The sequence below is a fragment of the Bombina bombina genome, chromosome 1 (assembly GCF_027579735.1).
Source record: "Bombina bombina isolate aBomBom1 chromosome 1, aBomBom1.pri, whole genome shotgun sequence".
NCBI lineage: Eukaryota > Metazoa > Chordata > Amphibia > Anura > Bombinatoridae > Bombina > Bombina bombina.
The window spans coordinates 682515476-682531296 of record NC_069499.1 but is presented as its reverse complement, the minus strand read 5'-3'; the positions used below and the strand labels follow the sequence as shown (position 1 = coordinate 682531296).

Here is a 15821-nt window from a genome sequence, read left to right as displayed (position 1 = left end):
CTTATGCCCTTTCACTTTGAGTGCATGGTGGGAGGGGCCTATTTTCGTGCTCTAATTGCGCAGTAGTTTTTACATTCTGAGACATCCAGCTTCCCTGAAGGAGTCCCCTGACATATTGGACCTCTGTAAAGGGTTTTTGTGCCTACAAAAGTCGTTTTATGGGCAGGTAGGAGCCACAGTAGAGCTGTGGCAGTTTGCTTGTGACTGTTATAACGGTTTTACCGTTTTTCTGCTTCGTTTTGGAACCTGAGGGGTTAATCATCCATTTGCAAGTGGGTGCAATGCTATTTTAGTCTACTATACACACTGTAAAAATTTTGTAGAGTTAACTGCTTTTTTTCACTGTTTTGCAGTTTTTGTGTTTGTTTTTTTCCCTTAAAGGCACAGTACCGTTTTTTATATTCTGCTTTTCACATTAATTAAAGTGTTTTCCAAGCTTGCTGGTCTCATTACTAGTCTGTTAAACATGTCTGACATAGAGGAAACTCCTTGTTCATTATGTTTAGAAGCCATTGTGGAACCCCCTCTTAGAATGTGTACCAAATGCACTGATCTTACTATAAATTTTAAAGACCATATTCTGGCTTTAAAAGATTTATCACCAGAGGAAATTGACAAGGGGGAAGTTATGCTGAAAATTAGAGGGTTACCTTAAGAAAATTTTTATTCAACAAGGTTTTATTCTCCAGCCCCTTGCATGCATTGCCCCTGTCACTGCTGCTGCGGCCTTCTGGTTTGAGTCTCTAGAAGAGGCTCTACAGGTAGAAACCCCATTGGATGATATCCTTGACAAGCTTAAAGCTCTTAAGCTAGCCAATTCATTTGTTTCTGACGCCGTTGTTCATTTAACCAAGCTAACGGCTAAAAACTCAGGTTTTGCTATTCAGACGCGTAGTGCGCTATGGCTCAAATCCTGGTCAGCTGACGTTACTTCAAAGTCTAAGCTTCTCAACATTCCCTTCAAGGGGCAGACCCTATTCGGGCCTGGACTGAAGGAGATAAGTTCTGATATTACTGGAGGAAAAGGTCACGCCCTTCCTCAGGATAGGTCCAATAAATTAAGGACCAAACAGACTAATTTCTGTTCCTTTCGAAACTTCAAGAGTGGCGCAGCTTCAACTTCCTCTAATACAAAACTAGAGGGAAATTTTTCCCAGTCCAAGCCGGTCTGGAGACCTAACCAGGCTTGGAACAAAGAAAAGCAGGCCAAAAAACCTGCGGCTGCCTCTAAGACAGCATGAAGGATCAGCCCCCGATCCGGAAACGGATCTAGTAGGGGGCAGACTTTCTCTCTTCGCCCAGGCTTGGGCAAGAGATGTCCAGGATCCCTGGGCGTTGGAAATTGTGTCCCAGGGATATCTTCTGGAGTTCAAAGCTTCTTCCCCAAAAGGGAGATTTCATCTCTCACAATTATCTGCAAACCAGATAAAGAGAGAGGCATTCTTACATTGTGTTCAAGACCTCCTAGTTATGGGAGTGATCCACCCAGTTCCAAAGGAGGAACAGGGGCAAGGCTTCTATTCAAATCTGTTTGTAGTTCCCAAGAAAGAGGGAACTTTCAGACCAATCTTAGATCTCAAGATCCTAAACAAATTTCTCAGGGTCCCATCCTTCAAGATGGAGACTATTCAAACCATCCTTCCTATGATCCAGGAGGGTCAATATATGACTACCGTGGACTTAAAGGATGCTTATCTTCACATTCCGATACACAGAGATCATCATCGGTTTCTCAGGTTCGCCTTCCTAGACAGGCATTACCAGTTTGTGGCTCTTCCCTTTGGGTTAGCTACGGCACCAAGAATCTTTACGAAGGTTCTAGAGTCACTCCTAGCGGTCCTAAGGCCGCGGGGTATAGCAGTAGCCCCTTACCTAGACGACATTCTGATACAGGCGTCGAATTTTCAAATCCCATACGGACATTGTTCTGGCATTCCTGAGGTCTCATGGGTGAAAAGTGAACGAAGGAAAGAGTTCTCTATCCCCTCTCACAAGAGTTTCCTTCCTAGGAACTCTGATAGATTCTGTAGAAATTAAGATTTACCTGACAGAGGCCATGTTGTCAAAACTTCTAAATTCCTGCCATGTTCTTTATTCTACTTCTCGCCCTTCAGTGGCTCAGTCTATGGAAGTAATCGGCTTAATGGTAGCGGCAATGGACATAGTGCCGTTTGCCCGCCTACATCTCAGACGGCTGCAACTCTGCATGCTCAGTCAGTGGAATGGGGATTACACAGATTTGTCCCCTCTACTAAATCTGGATCAAGAGACCAGGGATTCTCTTCTCTGGTGGCTATCTCGGGTCCATCTGTCCAAGGGTATGACCTTCCGCAGGCCAGATTGGACAATAGTAACGACAGATGCCAGCCTTCTGGGCTGGGGTGCAGTCTGGAACTCCCTGAAGGCTCAGGGCTCGTGGTCTCAGGAGGAGGCACTCCTTCCAATAAACATTCTGGAACTAAGAGCGATATTCAATGCTCTTCAGGCTTGGCCTCAGCTTGCTGCGGTCAGGTTCATCAGATTTCAGTCGGACAATATCACGACTGTAGCCTACATCAACCATCAAGGGGGAACAAGGAGTTCCCTAGCAATGTTGGAGGTTTCAAGAATAATTCTATGGGCAGAGGTTCACTCTTGCCATCTATCAGCTATCCATATCCCAGGAGTAGAGAACTGGGAGGCGGATTTTCTAAGTCGGCAGACTTTTCATCCGGGGGAGTGGGAACTCCATCCGGAGGTGTTTGCACAATTGATTCAACTTTGGGGCAAACCAGAACTGGATCTCATGGCGTCTCGTCAGAACGCCAAGCTTCCTTGTTACGGATCCAGGTCCAGGGATCCCAAGGCAGCGCTGATAGATGCTCTAGCAGCACCTTGGTCCTTCAACCTGGCTTATGTGTTTCCACCGTTTCCTCTGCTCCCTCGTCTGATTGCCAAGATCAAGCAGGAGAGAGCGTCTGTGATTTTGATAGCACCTGCGTGGCCACACAGGACTTGGTATGCAGATCTGGTGGACATGTCATCCCTTCCACCATGGACTCTGCCGCTGAGGAAGGACCTTCTACTTCAGGGTCCTTTCAACCATCCAAATCTAATTTCTCTGCGTCTGACTGGTTGGAGATTGAACGCTTGATTTTATCAAAACGTGGTTTCTCCAAGTCGTTCATTGATACCTTAATTCAGGCTCGAAAGCCTGTCACCAGGAAAATCTATCATAAGATATGGTGTAAATATCTTCATTGGTGTGAATCCAAGGGTTACTCATGGAGTAAAGTCAGGATTCCTAGGATATTATCTTTTCTCCAAGAAGGATTGGAGAAGGGATTGTCGGCTAGTTCCTTAAAGGGACAGATTTCTGCTCTGTCTATTCTTTTGTTCCAGGCGTTTTCTCAGGCTTTAGTTAGAATCAAACCTGTTGCTCCGCCATGGAGTTTAAATTTAGTTCTTAAAGTTCTTCAAGGGGTTCCATTTGAACTTCTGCATTCCATAGATATCAAGCTTTTATCTTGGAAAGTTCTGTTTTTGGTAGCTATCTCTTCGGCTCGAAGAATTTCAGAGTTATCTGCCTTACAGTGTGATTCCCCTTATCTGATCTTCCATGCAGATAAGGTAGTTTTGCGTACCAAACCTGGGTTTCTTCCTAAGGTGGTATCTAATAAGAATATCAATCAGGAGATTGTTGTTCCGTCACTGTGTCCTAATCCTTCTTCAAAGAAGGAACGTCTATTACACAATCTTAACGTGGTTTGTGCTTTAAAGTTTTATTTACAAGCTACTAAGGATTTTCGTCAAAACATCTGCATTGTTTGTTGTCTACTCTGGACAGAGGAGAGGCCAAAAGGCTTCAGCAACTTCTCTTTCTTTTTGATTAAGAAGTATAATCCGCTTAGCTTATGAGACTGCTGGCCAGCAGCCTCCTGAGAGAATTACAGCTCATTCCACTAGAGCGGTGGCTTCCACATGGGCTTTTAAAAATTAGGCTTCTGTTGAACAGATTTGTAAGGCGGCGACTTGGTCTTCGCTTCATACTTTTTCTAAATTCTACAAATTTGATACTTTTGCTTCTTCGGAGGCTATTTTTGGGAGAAAGGTCTTACAGGCAGTGGTGCCTTCTGTTTAAGCGCCTGCCTTGTCCCTCCCTTCATCCGTGTCCTATAGCTTTGGTATTGGTATCCCACAAGTAATGGATGAATCCGTGGACTGGATACACCTTACAAGAGAAAACAAAATTTATTCTTACCTGATAAATTTATTTCTCTTGTGGTGTATCCAGTCCACGGCCCGCCCTGTCATTTTAAGGCAAGTATTTTTTATTTTTAAACTACAGTCACCACTGCACCCTATAGTTTCTCCTTTCTCTTGCTTGTCTTCGGTCGAATGACTGGGAGTGGCAGTTAGGGGAGGAGCTATATAGACAGCTCTGCTGTGGGTGATCCTCTTGCAGCTTCCTGTTGGGAAGGAGAATATCCCACAAGTAATGGATGAATGCGTGGACTGGATACACCACAAGAGAAATAAATTTATCAGGTAAGCATAAATTTTGTTTTTTTGTGGATTGGGTTCTGTAAAAACTCTTTTATTCTTTTATTTATATTAACTGGCATAAAAATTCTTCTGATTATTTTTTAAACATTTGTTCAATTTTTATAATGCAGTATTTTTAACCTCAGTTTTTTTACATTTGTTTTAGAACCAGTTTTATTTTTGGAATTCTTAAGTTGAATTCTTAATACATTTGACGACTTTTATACATATTAATATTATCTGGATATGCATGCTTCTCATTCTTGTTTCTCTAATAGGCTGCTTGAATAGAAGCCTTCTGTTCATCTTTTGTAAGGGTGGCATTTGTAGTAACGTTTTTACTTCTGCTTTGAATAGGGGTTACTGTTTGCTTATCAGCAGGTTACACAGAATTTTTAGCATCAGGGTTTTAATATTTTGTAAGCAACTGCAAAAACCAGCAGGGGTTTTGATATTTAGTGGCACAGTTGCAAGAAAAAGTGCTGTTAGATTGTAAACTATCACTTAAAGGGACAGGAAAGCCAAACACCTTTCTGTTATCTAATTTGCTTTGTACCTCTTGTGTCCTTTGTTGAAAAACACAAGTAGACTCAGGAGCAGCAATGTACTAGTGGGAGCTAGCTGCTGATTGGTGGCTGCACATATATGCCTATTTTCATTGGCTCCCCTAATCTGCTCAGCTAGCTCTCAGTAGTGCATTGAATGGAGCAAATTTGATAACTTAAGTAAACTGTAAAGTTGCTTAAAATTGTATGTTCTATCTGAATTGTGAAATAAAAAAATTGGAGTCCCTTGAAAAAAGTACTAATCATATAAACACATTGCTGCTTTATATTAAGGTTGTATTTCAGAGCTATATTATTGGCACATGACTGAATTTTTGTACTCGTTAGATTCTCAGACTATGTACGTTTTTAGGACTAGTGCTGGTGGAAAGTCCAGAGTACTAATTTGATGTTAATTTTATAAGTGTATCAAACTATCTTTATTTTTTTCCCCGCCAGCTTCGAGTTGTGCTGCAGGATGTGAAATTTAGCCCAGCTGATTTGGAAGAACTGTACTATTTATTTAAGGTATAATATGCAGCTACATTCCAGTACACTGTGACCTTTTATGTTACTTATGCAAGTGTTACTTTTTGATACAGCTTATAATATAAAATGCAGTGAAAATTAACTTTTACCCTATTTTTATTTATGTATTTTTGTATGGTTGTAGTTGATCACTTTCTCCAAAATTTAATGGGAAAAAAGCAATGACTGCTAGTTGTTGATTCTATGTGCTGAGTGTTTTGTATCTGCAGATTTGGAGATGTACTAACTAACACCTAGATTACGAGTTTTGTGCTAAACAGGGTGTGAAACTAACGCCAAAAAAGTTGCGTTATTTCACTCTTCATAGCGCTGCCATTACAAGTTACTGAAAAGCCTCCTTGTGCGTGCTATATGGTGGCGTTAAGCTCCATACCGCATAAAATCCAAGGGCTGCTTTGACCTGCTCGTGCACGCTTTCCCCCATAGACATCAATGGGGAGGGAATGTTAGAAAAAAAACTAACACCTGAAGTGCAGAAAGAAAAATCTCCATAACGCAACCACATTGATGTCTATGAGGAAAAAAAAGTTCAGTTTAAACCTAACATAAACCCCAAGTCTAAACACCCCTAATCTGCCGCACCAAACATTGCCGACACTGATAAAAGTTATTAAACCCTATTCCACCACTACCCGACATCGCCGACATTATAATAAAGCTATTAACCCCTAAACCTCCAGCCTCCCACATCTCCGCCACTAATTAAACCTATTAACCCCTAAACTGCCACACCCCCCCCCACATTGCAAAACACTAAACCTAACACCCCCCTAACTTAAAATTACAATATATACCCTGTGAAATAAAAATAAACCTAACATTAAACTATAAATTAACCTAACATTATTATTCTAATAAAATAAAAAAATACTACCAATTAAAAAAAAATCGAAATTACAAATTTAAAAACACCTAACACTATGAAAAAAATAAAAAAAATCTAAAATTGCAAAAAATAATAAACACTAAATTACAAAAAATAAAAAACTGTAAGCTTACAAAAAATAATTAACAAAATTATCAAAAATAAAACCAATTACACCTAATCTAATAGCCCTATAAAAATAAAAAAGCCCCCCCAAATAAAAACACCCCATAGCCTACAATAAACTACCAATAGCCCTTAAAAGGGCCTTTTGTAGGGCATTGTCCTAAGTTAAACAGCTCTTTTACCTGTAAAAAAATACAAAGTCCCCCCAACAGTAAAACTCACCACCCAACCAACCTCCCAAAATAAAAACCTAACTCTAAAAAAACCTAAGTCTTAGCCGTCGGATAAAGAGGATGCTCCGTGTCGGATGTCTTGAAGATGGACTCCCTCCGCGCCAGATGGATGAAGATAGAAGATGCCGTCTGGAGGACCACTTCGCCCGGCTTGGATGAAGACTTCTCCCGGCTTCGTTGAGGACTTCGGCCCGGTTGGATGAAGACTTCTCCCGGTAAGGTGATCTTCAAGGGGTTAGTGTTAGGTTTTTTTTAAGGGGGTATTGGGTGGGTTTTAGAGTAGGGTCGGTTGTGTGGGTGGTGGGTTTTAATGTTGGGGGGGGGTTGTAATTTTTTTACAGGTAAAAGAGCTGATTACTTTGGGGCAATGCCCCGCAAAAGGGGGATTAGATTAGGTGTAATTAGTTTAAAAATCTTGTGATTTGTTTATTATTTTCTGTAATTTAGTGTTTTGGTTTTTTTGTACTTTAGATAATTTTATTTAATTGTATTTAATTTAGGGAAATAATTGAATTATAGTGTAGTGTTAGGTGTAATTGTAACTTAGGTTAGGTTTTATTTTACAGGTGACTTTGTATTTATTTTAGCTAGGTAGTTATTAAATAGTTAATAACTATTTAATAACTATTCTACCTAGTTAAAATAAATACAAACTTGCCTGTAAAATAAAAATAAATCCTAAGCTGGCTACAATGTAACTATTAGTTATATTGTAGCTAGCTTAGGGTTTATTTTATAGGTAAGTATTTAGTTTTAAATAGGAATTATTTAGTTAATGATAGGAATTTTTTTTTTTTAGATTTCTTTTAATTATATTTAAGTTAGGGGGTCTTAGGGTTAGACTTAGGTTTAGGGGTTAATACATTTAGTATAGTGGCGGCGACGTTGGGGGCGGCAGATTAGGGGTTAATAAATGTAGGTAGGTGTCGGCAATGTTAGGGCCGGCAGATTAGGGGTTAATAATATTTAACTAATGTTTGCGGGGTGGGAGTGCGGTGGTTTAGGGGTTAATATGTTTATTATAGTGGCGGGGACGTTGGGGGCGGCAGATTAGGGGTTAATAAGTGTAGGTAGGTGGCGGTGACATTGGGGGAGGCAGAGTAGGGGTTAATAAATATAATGTAGGGTTCAGCGATGTTGGGGGCAGCAGATTATGGGTTCATAAGTATAATGTAGGTGGTGGCGGTGTCCGGAGCAGCAGATTAGGGGTTAATAAGTGTAAGATTAGGGGTGTTAAGACTCGGGGTTCATGTTAGGGGGTTAGGTGTAGACATAAAATGTATTTCCCCATAGTATTCAATGGGGCTGCTTTAAGGAGCTTTACGCTGCTTTTTTGCAGGTGTTAGACTTTTTTTCAGCCGGCTCTCCCCGTTGATTCCTATGGGGAAATCGTGCACGAGCACGTTACACCAGCTCACCGCTAACGTAAGCAGCGCTGGTATTGGAGTGCGATAATGAGCAAACTTTTTATCAACGCTCACTTCTTGTCTGGTTTGTTAAAACTCTTAATACCAGCGCTGTCTGTAAGTGAGCGGTGAGCATAAACTGCTCGTTAGCACCGCACAGCCTCTAACGCAAAACTCGTAATCTAGGTGATTGTAATTTTAATTTAAAGTTAGAGGGTGTTAGGTTTGGGGGTTAATAGTTTAATTTAGTGTTTTGCGATGTGGGGGGCTGGCAGTTTATGGATTAATAGGTTTATTTAGTGGCGGAGATGTGGGAGGCCGGTGGTTTAGGGGTTATTAGGTTTATTTACTGGCAGCGATGTGGGTAGCTGGAGGTTTAGGGGTTAATAACTTTTATTATAGTGGTGGCGATGTCGGGGAATGGCAGATTAGGGGTTAATATATTTAAATAGTGTTGACGATGTGGGTGGGCGGCAGATTAGGGGTTATTAGGTTTATTTAATAGTTGCGATGTGGGTGGCAGATTAGGAGTTAATAGGTTTACTATAGTGTTTGTGAGGGTGGCGGTTTAAGGGTTAATAGGTAGTTTATGGGTGTTAGTGTACTTTGTAACAGTTTAGTTATGAGTTTTGTGAAACATTTTTGTTTCACAAAATCCATAACTACTGCTCTCAGATGGCAGTATGGATCATGTCGGTATAGGGTGTAACGCAACCTATTATACCGGCGCTATGAAAATCCCACACAAAAACTTAATTTTGTGTGGAATGGACGTTGCTTTACAGGCTAAAATGCTTGTGGTATAGCTATACTGACACGACTCATAATATACTGCAACACTTGTAATCTAGCCGTAATTGTTCATCACCATCCACCACCAATTAACCATTCTATAAGCTCAGTCAAGCAACCCTATTCTTTGTGTTTCACTCATTCCTAACCTCTCAATTATAAACTCCACATAACATGGTACCTTCTCCTACATGAGTTCTATGTCTAGTTGTATTGTACCATGTACCCTGATCATTATGTACGTTGGTGCTTTACAAATACATTAGAATAATAACACAATCTGAGTTGTTCTTGGGACATTATTAGTGCTGACTTGTTTTTTGTGTATTTTATTCCCATACAATCACTCTTCAATTTGGGCAATTACTGATCATTTGTTTATAATATTGTTGTGTGTGATGTCATGAAATATTAAATCTTCTCTGTATATAAAATGAATTGTAACTTTGGAGTTAACGTGCTATACAGCATTATAGACAGGGTGGGTTTAGGGATTAACTGAGAGAGGAATTGGCAGTAACCAATGGAAGAATTAAGTGGAACCCGGTTTGAGAAAGCTTGGAGTTTTATTCTGTGATCTAGGCCCGGGTCTAGATGGAACCTTGCAAATTAATTTTTTGAATTTAACCTCTTTTTTTCATTAATTCCATTAGTTAAAGAAAATAAAACGATTTAGAATGATGAAATTGTAGCTCAGCAACATTACAAATTAGTCTCAGTCTAAGGCAAGTTTACACTTTGATCCATCTCTTGAGGGTGAAACTCTCAAACGGCCTGAGGAGCAAAAACTTGCTGGCAAGGAGAGAGCATTATATTGTTATGTATGTGGCTCTCCTTTACATCTATCATAGCCAGATAAACCACTCACAAGCTTAAATTTCCCCTTATAAAATTATTTAAGGGACCTCTTAGTACTGGTGAGACTTATTAGATAATCTTGCCAGAGTGGAGAGCTTTAGATCACTGGGCCCAAAGTGTCACAAAGAGATTGATCTCTCCCTCTCTGTCTGTATCACAAAAATATTTCTGATGTTGACAGGAACTCTCCCGCTGCCCCTCCCGTTAATTTACCATTTCTCTCAGTGAAAATGATTGTAGTGTATAGTTGTATATCTTTGTCATGGTCACTAGATGTCAGTAAAGTATCATTTTTATTACTGACCATTTCCCTCATGTTCAGCACATGAAGCCGTTGCACTGCCACTTCTAGAAAAGAGCCTTCCATAAAAATCTCTCTCATTCTTTCTCTCTCTCTCCCTCTCTCTCTTACTTTCACTCTGCCTTTCAAGATATGAGCTCTGTTCTTGTAATAACTTACACTTCTGTTTTTTAATTTGTTCATAAAGTCATAAAGGGCTGTTTAGGACCCCTATCTTATCTAGTTATCTGCAAACCTTCAGACCACATTATCTGCTGCCAATAGCCTTTGTCAGGATGCCCCTAATCGTAGGTCACGTCTCTCTTTGGATCTTGGCCTAATAATCTATCTGCTGGATTTTAAGTGATGTAGAAAAGCGGAGTATAAAATTTCACATTGACATCACTATGTAAAAAATGAAGATATTTTACCTCAACATGTCTTCGGCTTACCAGAGTAAGTTTTTTGTGAGCTGTTATTCTTCAGCTACTAAGTCCAAACAGAAACCAGCACTATCACCAGAGGAACTGACACATCCGTGGGCCACTGCCAAGCCCACCATCAAATCATAGAAACAGCACAGAGGTGTCAGGTTAAAAATCCCTTTATTTTAGAACATGGGGATCTGTTCTTTTTGATCCCCATGTTCTAAAATAAAGGGATTTTTAACCTGACACCTCTGTGCTGTTTCTATTCTTCAGCTACTGTCATTCTGCATAGTGAAAAAATAACATCAATCAGTATCTTTAGTGCACACACTTTACTGTAGTTTTGTGAGATTTCACAGTGAACTTACTGACTGTGGCTGCACATGTCAGTTGCACGCTCCTGCAAGGCCTGGCCGGGGTTAGCATACTGATTGGATACTTAAAGTCCTTTTACAATGGGATGAGGAAAAATATCTTTCTTTTTATGTTCATGTGATATGGTCTAATCAGCTCTATACAGTGATCAAGTTATTTGAGTAACATCTCCGTTTAACTGAAAACTGCCTTGGATAATGTGGTTTGTTATGATCATGGATAATTTGATCTAACCATATTGTATCTATATTTAGGTTATGTGGCCTTGTGTAGTGGTATGATTTTCGTTTTACTACATTTATTGAATACTGTTAGGCCAGCACTTTTTATTTAACTTTTCTGCACTTCTCATATTCCTTCACACTTTCATTATTATTAAAAACCGTTTTTTCCTTACTTCTACAGTACAATGTTGTGGTCATGTCAATTTAAAGGGACAGTAAAGTTAAAAACTTTTAACTTTTCAATTTACTTTGTATTGTCAGCCATTTCTGAATTGTGAAAAAGTTCCACTTTTTATTGACTACAGAGAGTGGCAGCTAAACAATGCAGCTTTCTTCCATTCCTGAGCTTATAGGTTTCCAGTCAGTAATGGTCACATTTTGCTTGAACTATTTTGACATTAGGTAAAAATTGTGACCAGCAATCAATAATCTTCAGAAATATCAATACATTTAGAAAGAGATTACCCACAATGATCTGTTATTGTCAAACTATTTACTTTATGGCTCCCTAGACGAAAAGCTGAAATAAGGTATTGAATAAAGTCATCCTACCAACTAGAAGAGCCCTGTTTGGGGATATGAATTGAGTTATGTTGATTTCAGTCAAGTCTGATGGACAAAATTACTGCTAGAACCAGGATTACGATAAGAAGCTGTGTTTTGGGGTTGAGTTTGCGGAATCTCACTCAGTGGGAGGGAGTTACAGGGTAATGCTTAGTTTTGATGGCGTTGCTATGCATGGAAGCTACACAATCCTGATTTTGGAAATCATTGTGGAAAACACCACTGTACTTGCCCTGCTTCTTGCCTGACTAATTACTTTAAATTCATTTTATTTTTGTAAATGACTAAACTTAATTTTTTCTCATTAACTCTTAATAGCAGCGTTTTAGCTTCTTTTTTGTCATTGTTACTTGAGTCCTGGAGAATAATGTAATGAAAGACTTTATGTGAAATCCTAACTTCTAAGGATTAATATATAGACAACACAAATAAAGTAGCCTATTTTATTATATATCGTTTACCATTTAGAGAACCAGATATTTTCTTGACTTGATTGATAATTTGTGCATCTTATGCTTAATATTACATTAATTAATGTTTTTTTTTCCTTTTAGAGAGAGCATTTTCTGTCTTGTTACTGGAGCATGAACCGTAGTATACTGAGCCACCATGATCCCAGCTTGCCCTATTTAGAACAATACCACCTAGACTGCCAGCAGTTCCGTACACTTTATCACTTGCTCAGTCCATGGAGTTATTCGGAAAATGCAGACTCTCTTGCTCTGTGGACCTTCCGGTTGCTGGATGAGAACTCTGATGGTCTGATCAACTTCAAAGAATTTTCTGCAGCATTTGGTGAGATCATAATGATAAACTTTGCGGATAATACTCTATTTGTGCAAAAAAGTTCAGTGTTTTGTTATGATATTTTATTATATTTCCTAGATATCATGTTCAATGGAAGTTTTACAGATCGGCTCAAATTACTTTTTAAGCTCCACTTACCTCCAGGTATGTCTTATAATTTAATTTAGAATGAAACATTTTATATAACAATCTCAAGCTGTTTAATGTTCCTTTAAAGGGACAGTATACACCAATTTTAATTTAACTGCATGTAACAGACACTACTATAAAGGATAATATGCTCAGATACTGATATAAAAATCCAGTATAAAAACTTAGAAGCTCTGAATGTAGCACTGTTGATGAGATTAGTCTGGAACACCCACTGAAAGGGGCTGAGAGCAGACCCTCCCCCACCCCTGCATATGAATATATTTATTATACAAGCAGAAGCAATGTGAAGTCTGTATACATCAGTATACATCTAAAACATTGAGGCTTGGTTAAGAGCCTGAAAATCAGCACAGTTATTTGAAAATAAGCAAAACTAAATATTTTTACAAAAACACCCCCAGATGGGCTATTTAAATGGATCAACTACAACACATTTATGCAAAGAACAATCTAGTGTACAATGTCCCTGTGTACACTAGATTTGTGTGTGTTTTTTTATATAAAAACTGCTGTATATTAATATGTGTAAAGTAAGAAAAATGTTGTAAAAAAAATTGCCAATAGTGGTAACTCCTGGTGTTTCGTTATTTGATTATTTTTACAGTATTTTTTTCTTTCAGCTTTTACTGAAGTTGGATCTACAAGTCCTTCGGAAGAAGCCAAACTTTCCAAAGAGGACCTGATGCATTTCAGCCAACTCCATGGTAAGTATGAGAGTTATATGTCTGTAATGCTGTTCTGTGCTCTACTGCTGTCCCATTTAGATTATAATCAGGTAATGGGCTTGAGGCACAAAACAATAATTACACCTTTGATTGCAAAGCCAAGAATGGTGTTTTCTTCCTAAATTATGCAGAGAGACACCAAGGCCTGTATTTGTGAGTAGAATTTAAAAGCTCATCTGCCAAAAGTACCATCAGACAGAAAATACTTCATATCATTTTTTTCTTCTTTTTTTTTTTACTGCAGACATTGTAACTAAACATTGATGATGTTGGGGTTTTTTTGTTTGTTTTTTTGCCAATAGTAACCTCACCAGCAACCTCTGAAGATGCTGAGGACAAAACAAAGAGCCCAGAAAAAGGTATCCTTACAATGCGGTTATAAAGTGAAACAGATTTTAATAATGTGATGCAAAGTGAACCCCTTTTCTGAGTATGTTAAAGGTGATTCCCCTTAATATGTTTAAAGTAACTTTTTATACCAGCCGAAGATTATAAAATGTATGGGAAATTGTTGCAACCCGCGCCGCCTGTAATTTCACCTTGCACATTGGGGTATTACATCCCACACAGCTGATGCAGGTGAACCTGACCCTCAAGCAGCAGAAGATGCAGCTAAACCTGCCCCTCAAGCTGCAGAAGCTACAGCTGAACCTGCCCCTCAAGCTGCAGAAGCTACAGCTGAACCTGCCCCTCAAGCAACTGGCAGCCCTGTTGCTCAAAAGCCTGTGGATGCATTGTATTCTACCCTGGGTGAGGAATACATTGCACTCCAAAGGAGGCTCGTGACAAGCACTGAGAGCATACAAAGAGGCCAAGAGAGGTTCTTCAGGAACCAAGAAGATTCATCAGGAGCCAAGAGAGGTTCTTCAGTGGCCAAGAGAGGTTACACAAACGTAGCATAGAGCTGCAGAGGGACATGGCAGCATCTGATATGCAAATGGACAATAGATGGAGAGAACAAAATCAACTCTTGGGTGTGTTGGTTTAGCACTTTACACACCAGCAGGACACTGCCTCCAGCCTATCATCTGTGGCCAGCACACCAGCAGAAACAGCAGAATCTTCTCAAACCAGGAGAACAAGGAAATCCACTACAGCCACCTCAGCTCCCTCATCCAAGAAGCCAAAAAAGAAATAAATATTCTTATAGTTCACCATAAATCTTGTCCTCTGTTATTTACCATATAATTGTCATCCACATCCATGTGAGGTGTGTTTTATTACACTAATATTGTTAAAACATATAATAAGGCCTGTGTGGAAATGGCAATAAAAACAGGTAATATTATCATGTTTATGACATATTCTTGTACTATAACTCACATCCACATAGTTGTCTATAAAGGGTACATATAGTAATATTCACTTCTAAGATGTAAATCAATGTATCTCACATCCAATATGAATTAAACCATGGGTATATATAATACTGATGTTTTAAGGCTGCAGGTGAGAGGTTGTGTTGTTTGTGATTGGTTTGACACAATTGCAGAGGAGGAATATTGATTATAATAATTAACTGGGCAGCAAGGTTTAAAGGGACAGTGTACTCAAAAATGTTCTTCCTTTTAATTTGTCCCCAATGATCCACTTTTATCTGCTGTAGTGTATTAAATTATTTATAAGTATTTCCTTTACCCTTATGATTGCATTTGCTATATGTTATTTAGCCTGTGGTATCCCCATCCATCCTTAAAGGGACAGTTAAAACCCGATTTTGTGTTGTTTTAAAAGATAGATGATCCCTTTATTACCCATTCCCCAGTTTTGCATAACCAACACTGTTATATTAATATATTTTTTTCCTATGTGATTAACGTGTATTTAAGCTTCTGACAGCCCCCTGATCACATGACATTTTATTTATTATCTGTTGGCTTTCATTTAGTCGATAAGTGCAGTATCTGCCACAATCCGCGTGCCTGATCACAATGTTATCTATATGGTTTACATGAACTAGCTCTCCCCAGTTGTGAAAAGCAAATGAAAAAGCATTTGATAATAGGCGGCCTTCAAGGTCTTAGATATTATCATATGAGCCTTCCTAGGTTTAGCTTGCAACTAAGAATACCAAGAGAACAAAGCAAAATTGGTGTTAAAATTAAATTGGAAAGTTGTTTCAAATGACATGCCCTATTTGAAACATAAAGGTTTTCTTTGGACTTGACTGTCCCTTTATATATTTTGGCCTCAAGGCCAAGCTGTGTTAACACAGCCAGTACAATAAATTAAACTCCCAGTGGGTTTTAGAAGAGATAAGGTAATACAAGTATGATTTCCCATTGTTCTCTCCAAATATTGGTGATTGGTTTAAGAACAAATATAAAGTAAAGAAGCAAGTCTATGTACACAATGTGATAAAGTAAT

At 38.9% G+C, this 15821-nt stretch overlaps 1 protein-coding gene across 1 annotated transcript in view; it reads left to right on the top strand.

The window, feature by feature from the left end:
* The window catches only part of TBC1D8B (TBC1 domain family member 8B), a 283925-nt gene that overhangs the window by 251538 nt on the left and 16566 nt on the right, over nt 1-15821 (top strand). The window contains exons 15-19 of the mRNA XM_053699162.1: nt 5529-5597; nt 12324-12564; nt 12655-12720; nt 13350-13433; nt 13757-13813. Of these exons, the coding sequence (XP_053555137.1) occupies nt 5529-5597; nt 12324-12564; nt 12655-12720; nt 13350-13433; nt 13757-13813 (517 nt within the window). The remainder of the gene's footprint in view (nt 1-5528; nt 5598-12323; nt 12565-12654; nt 12721-13349; nt 13434-13756; nt 13814-15821) is intronic.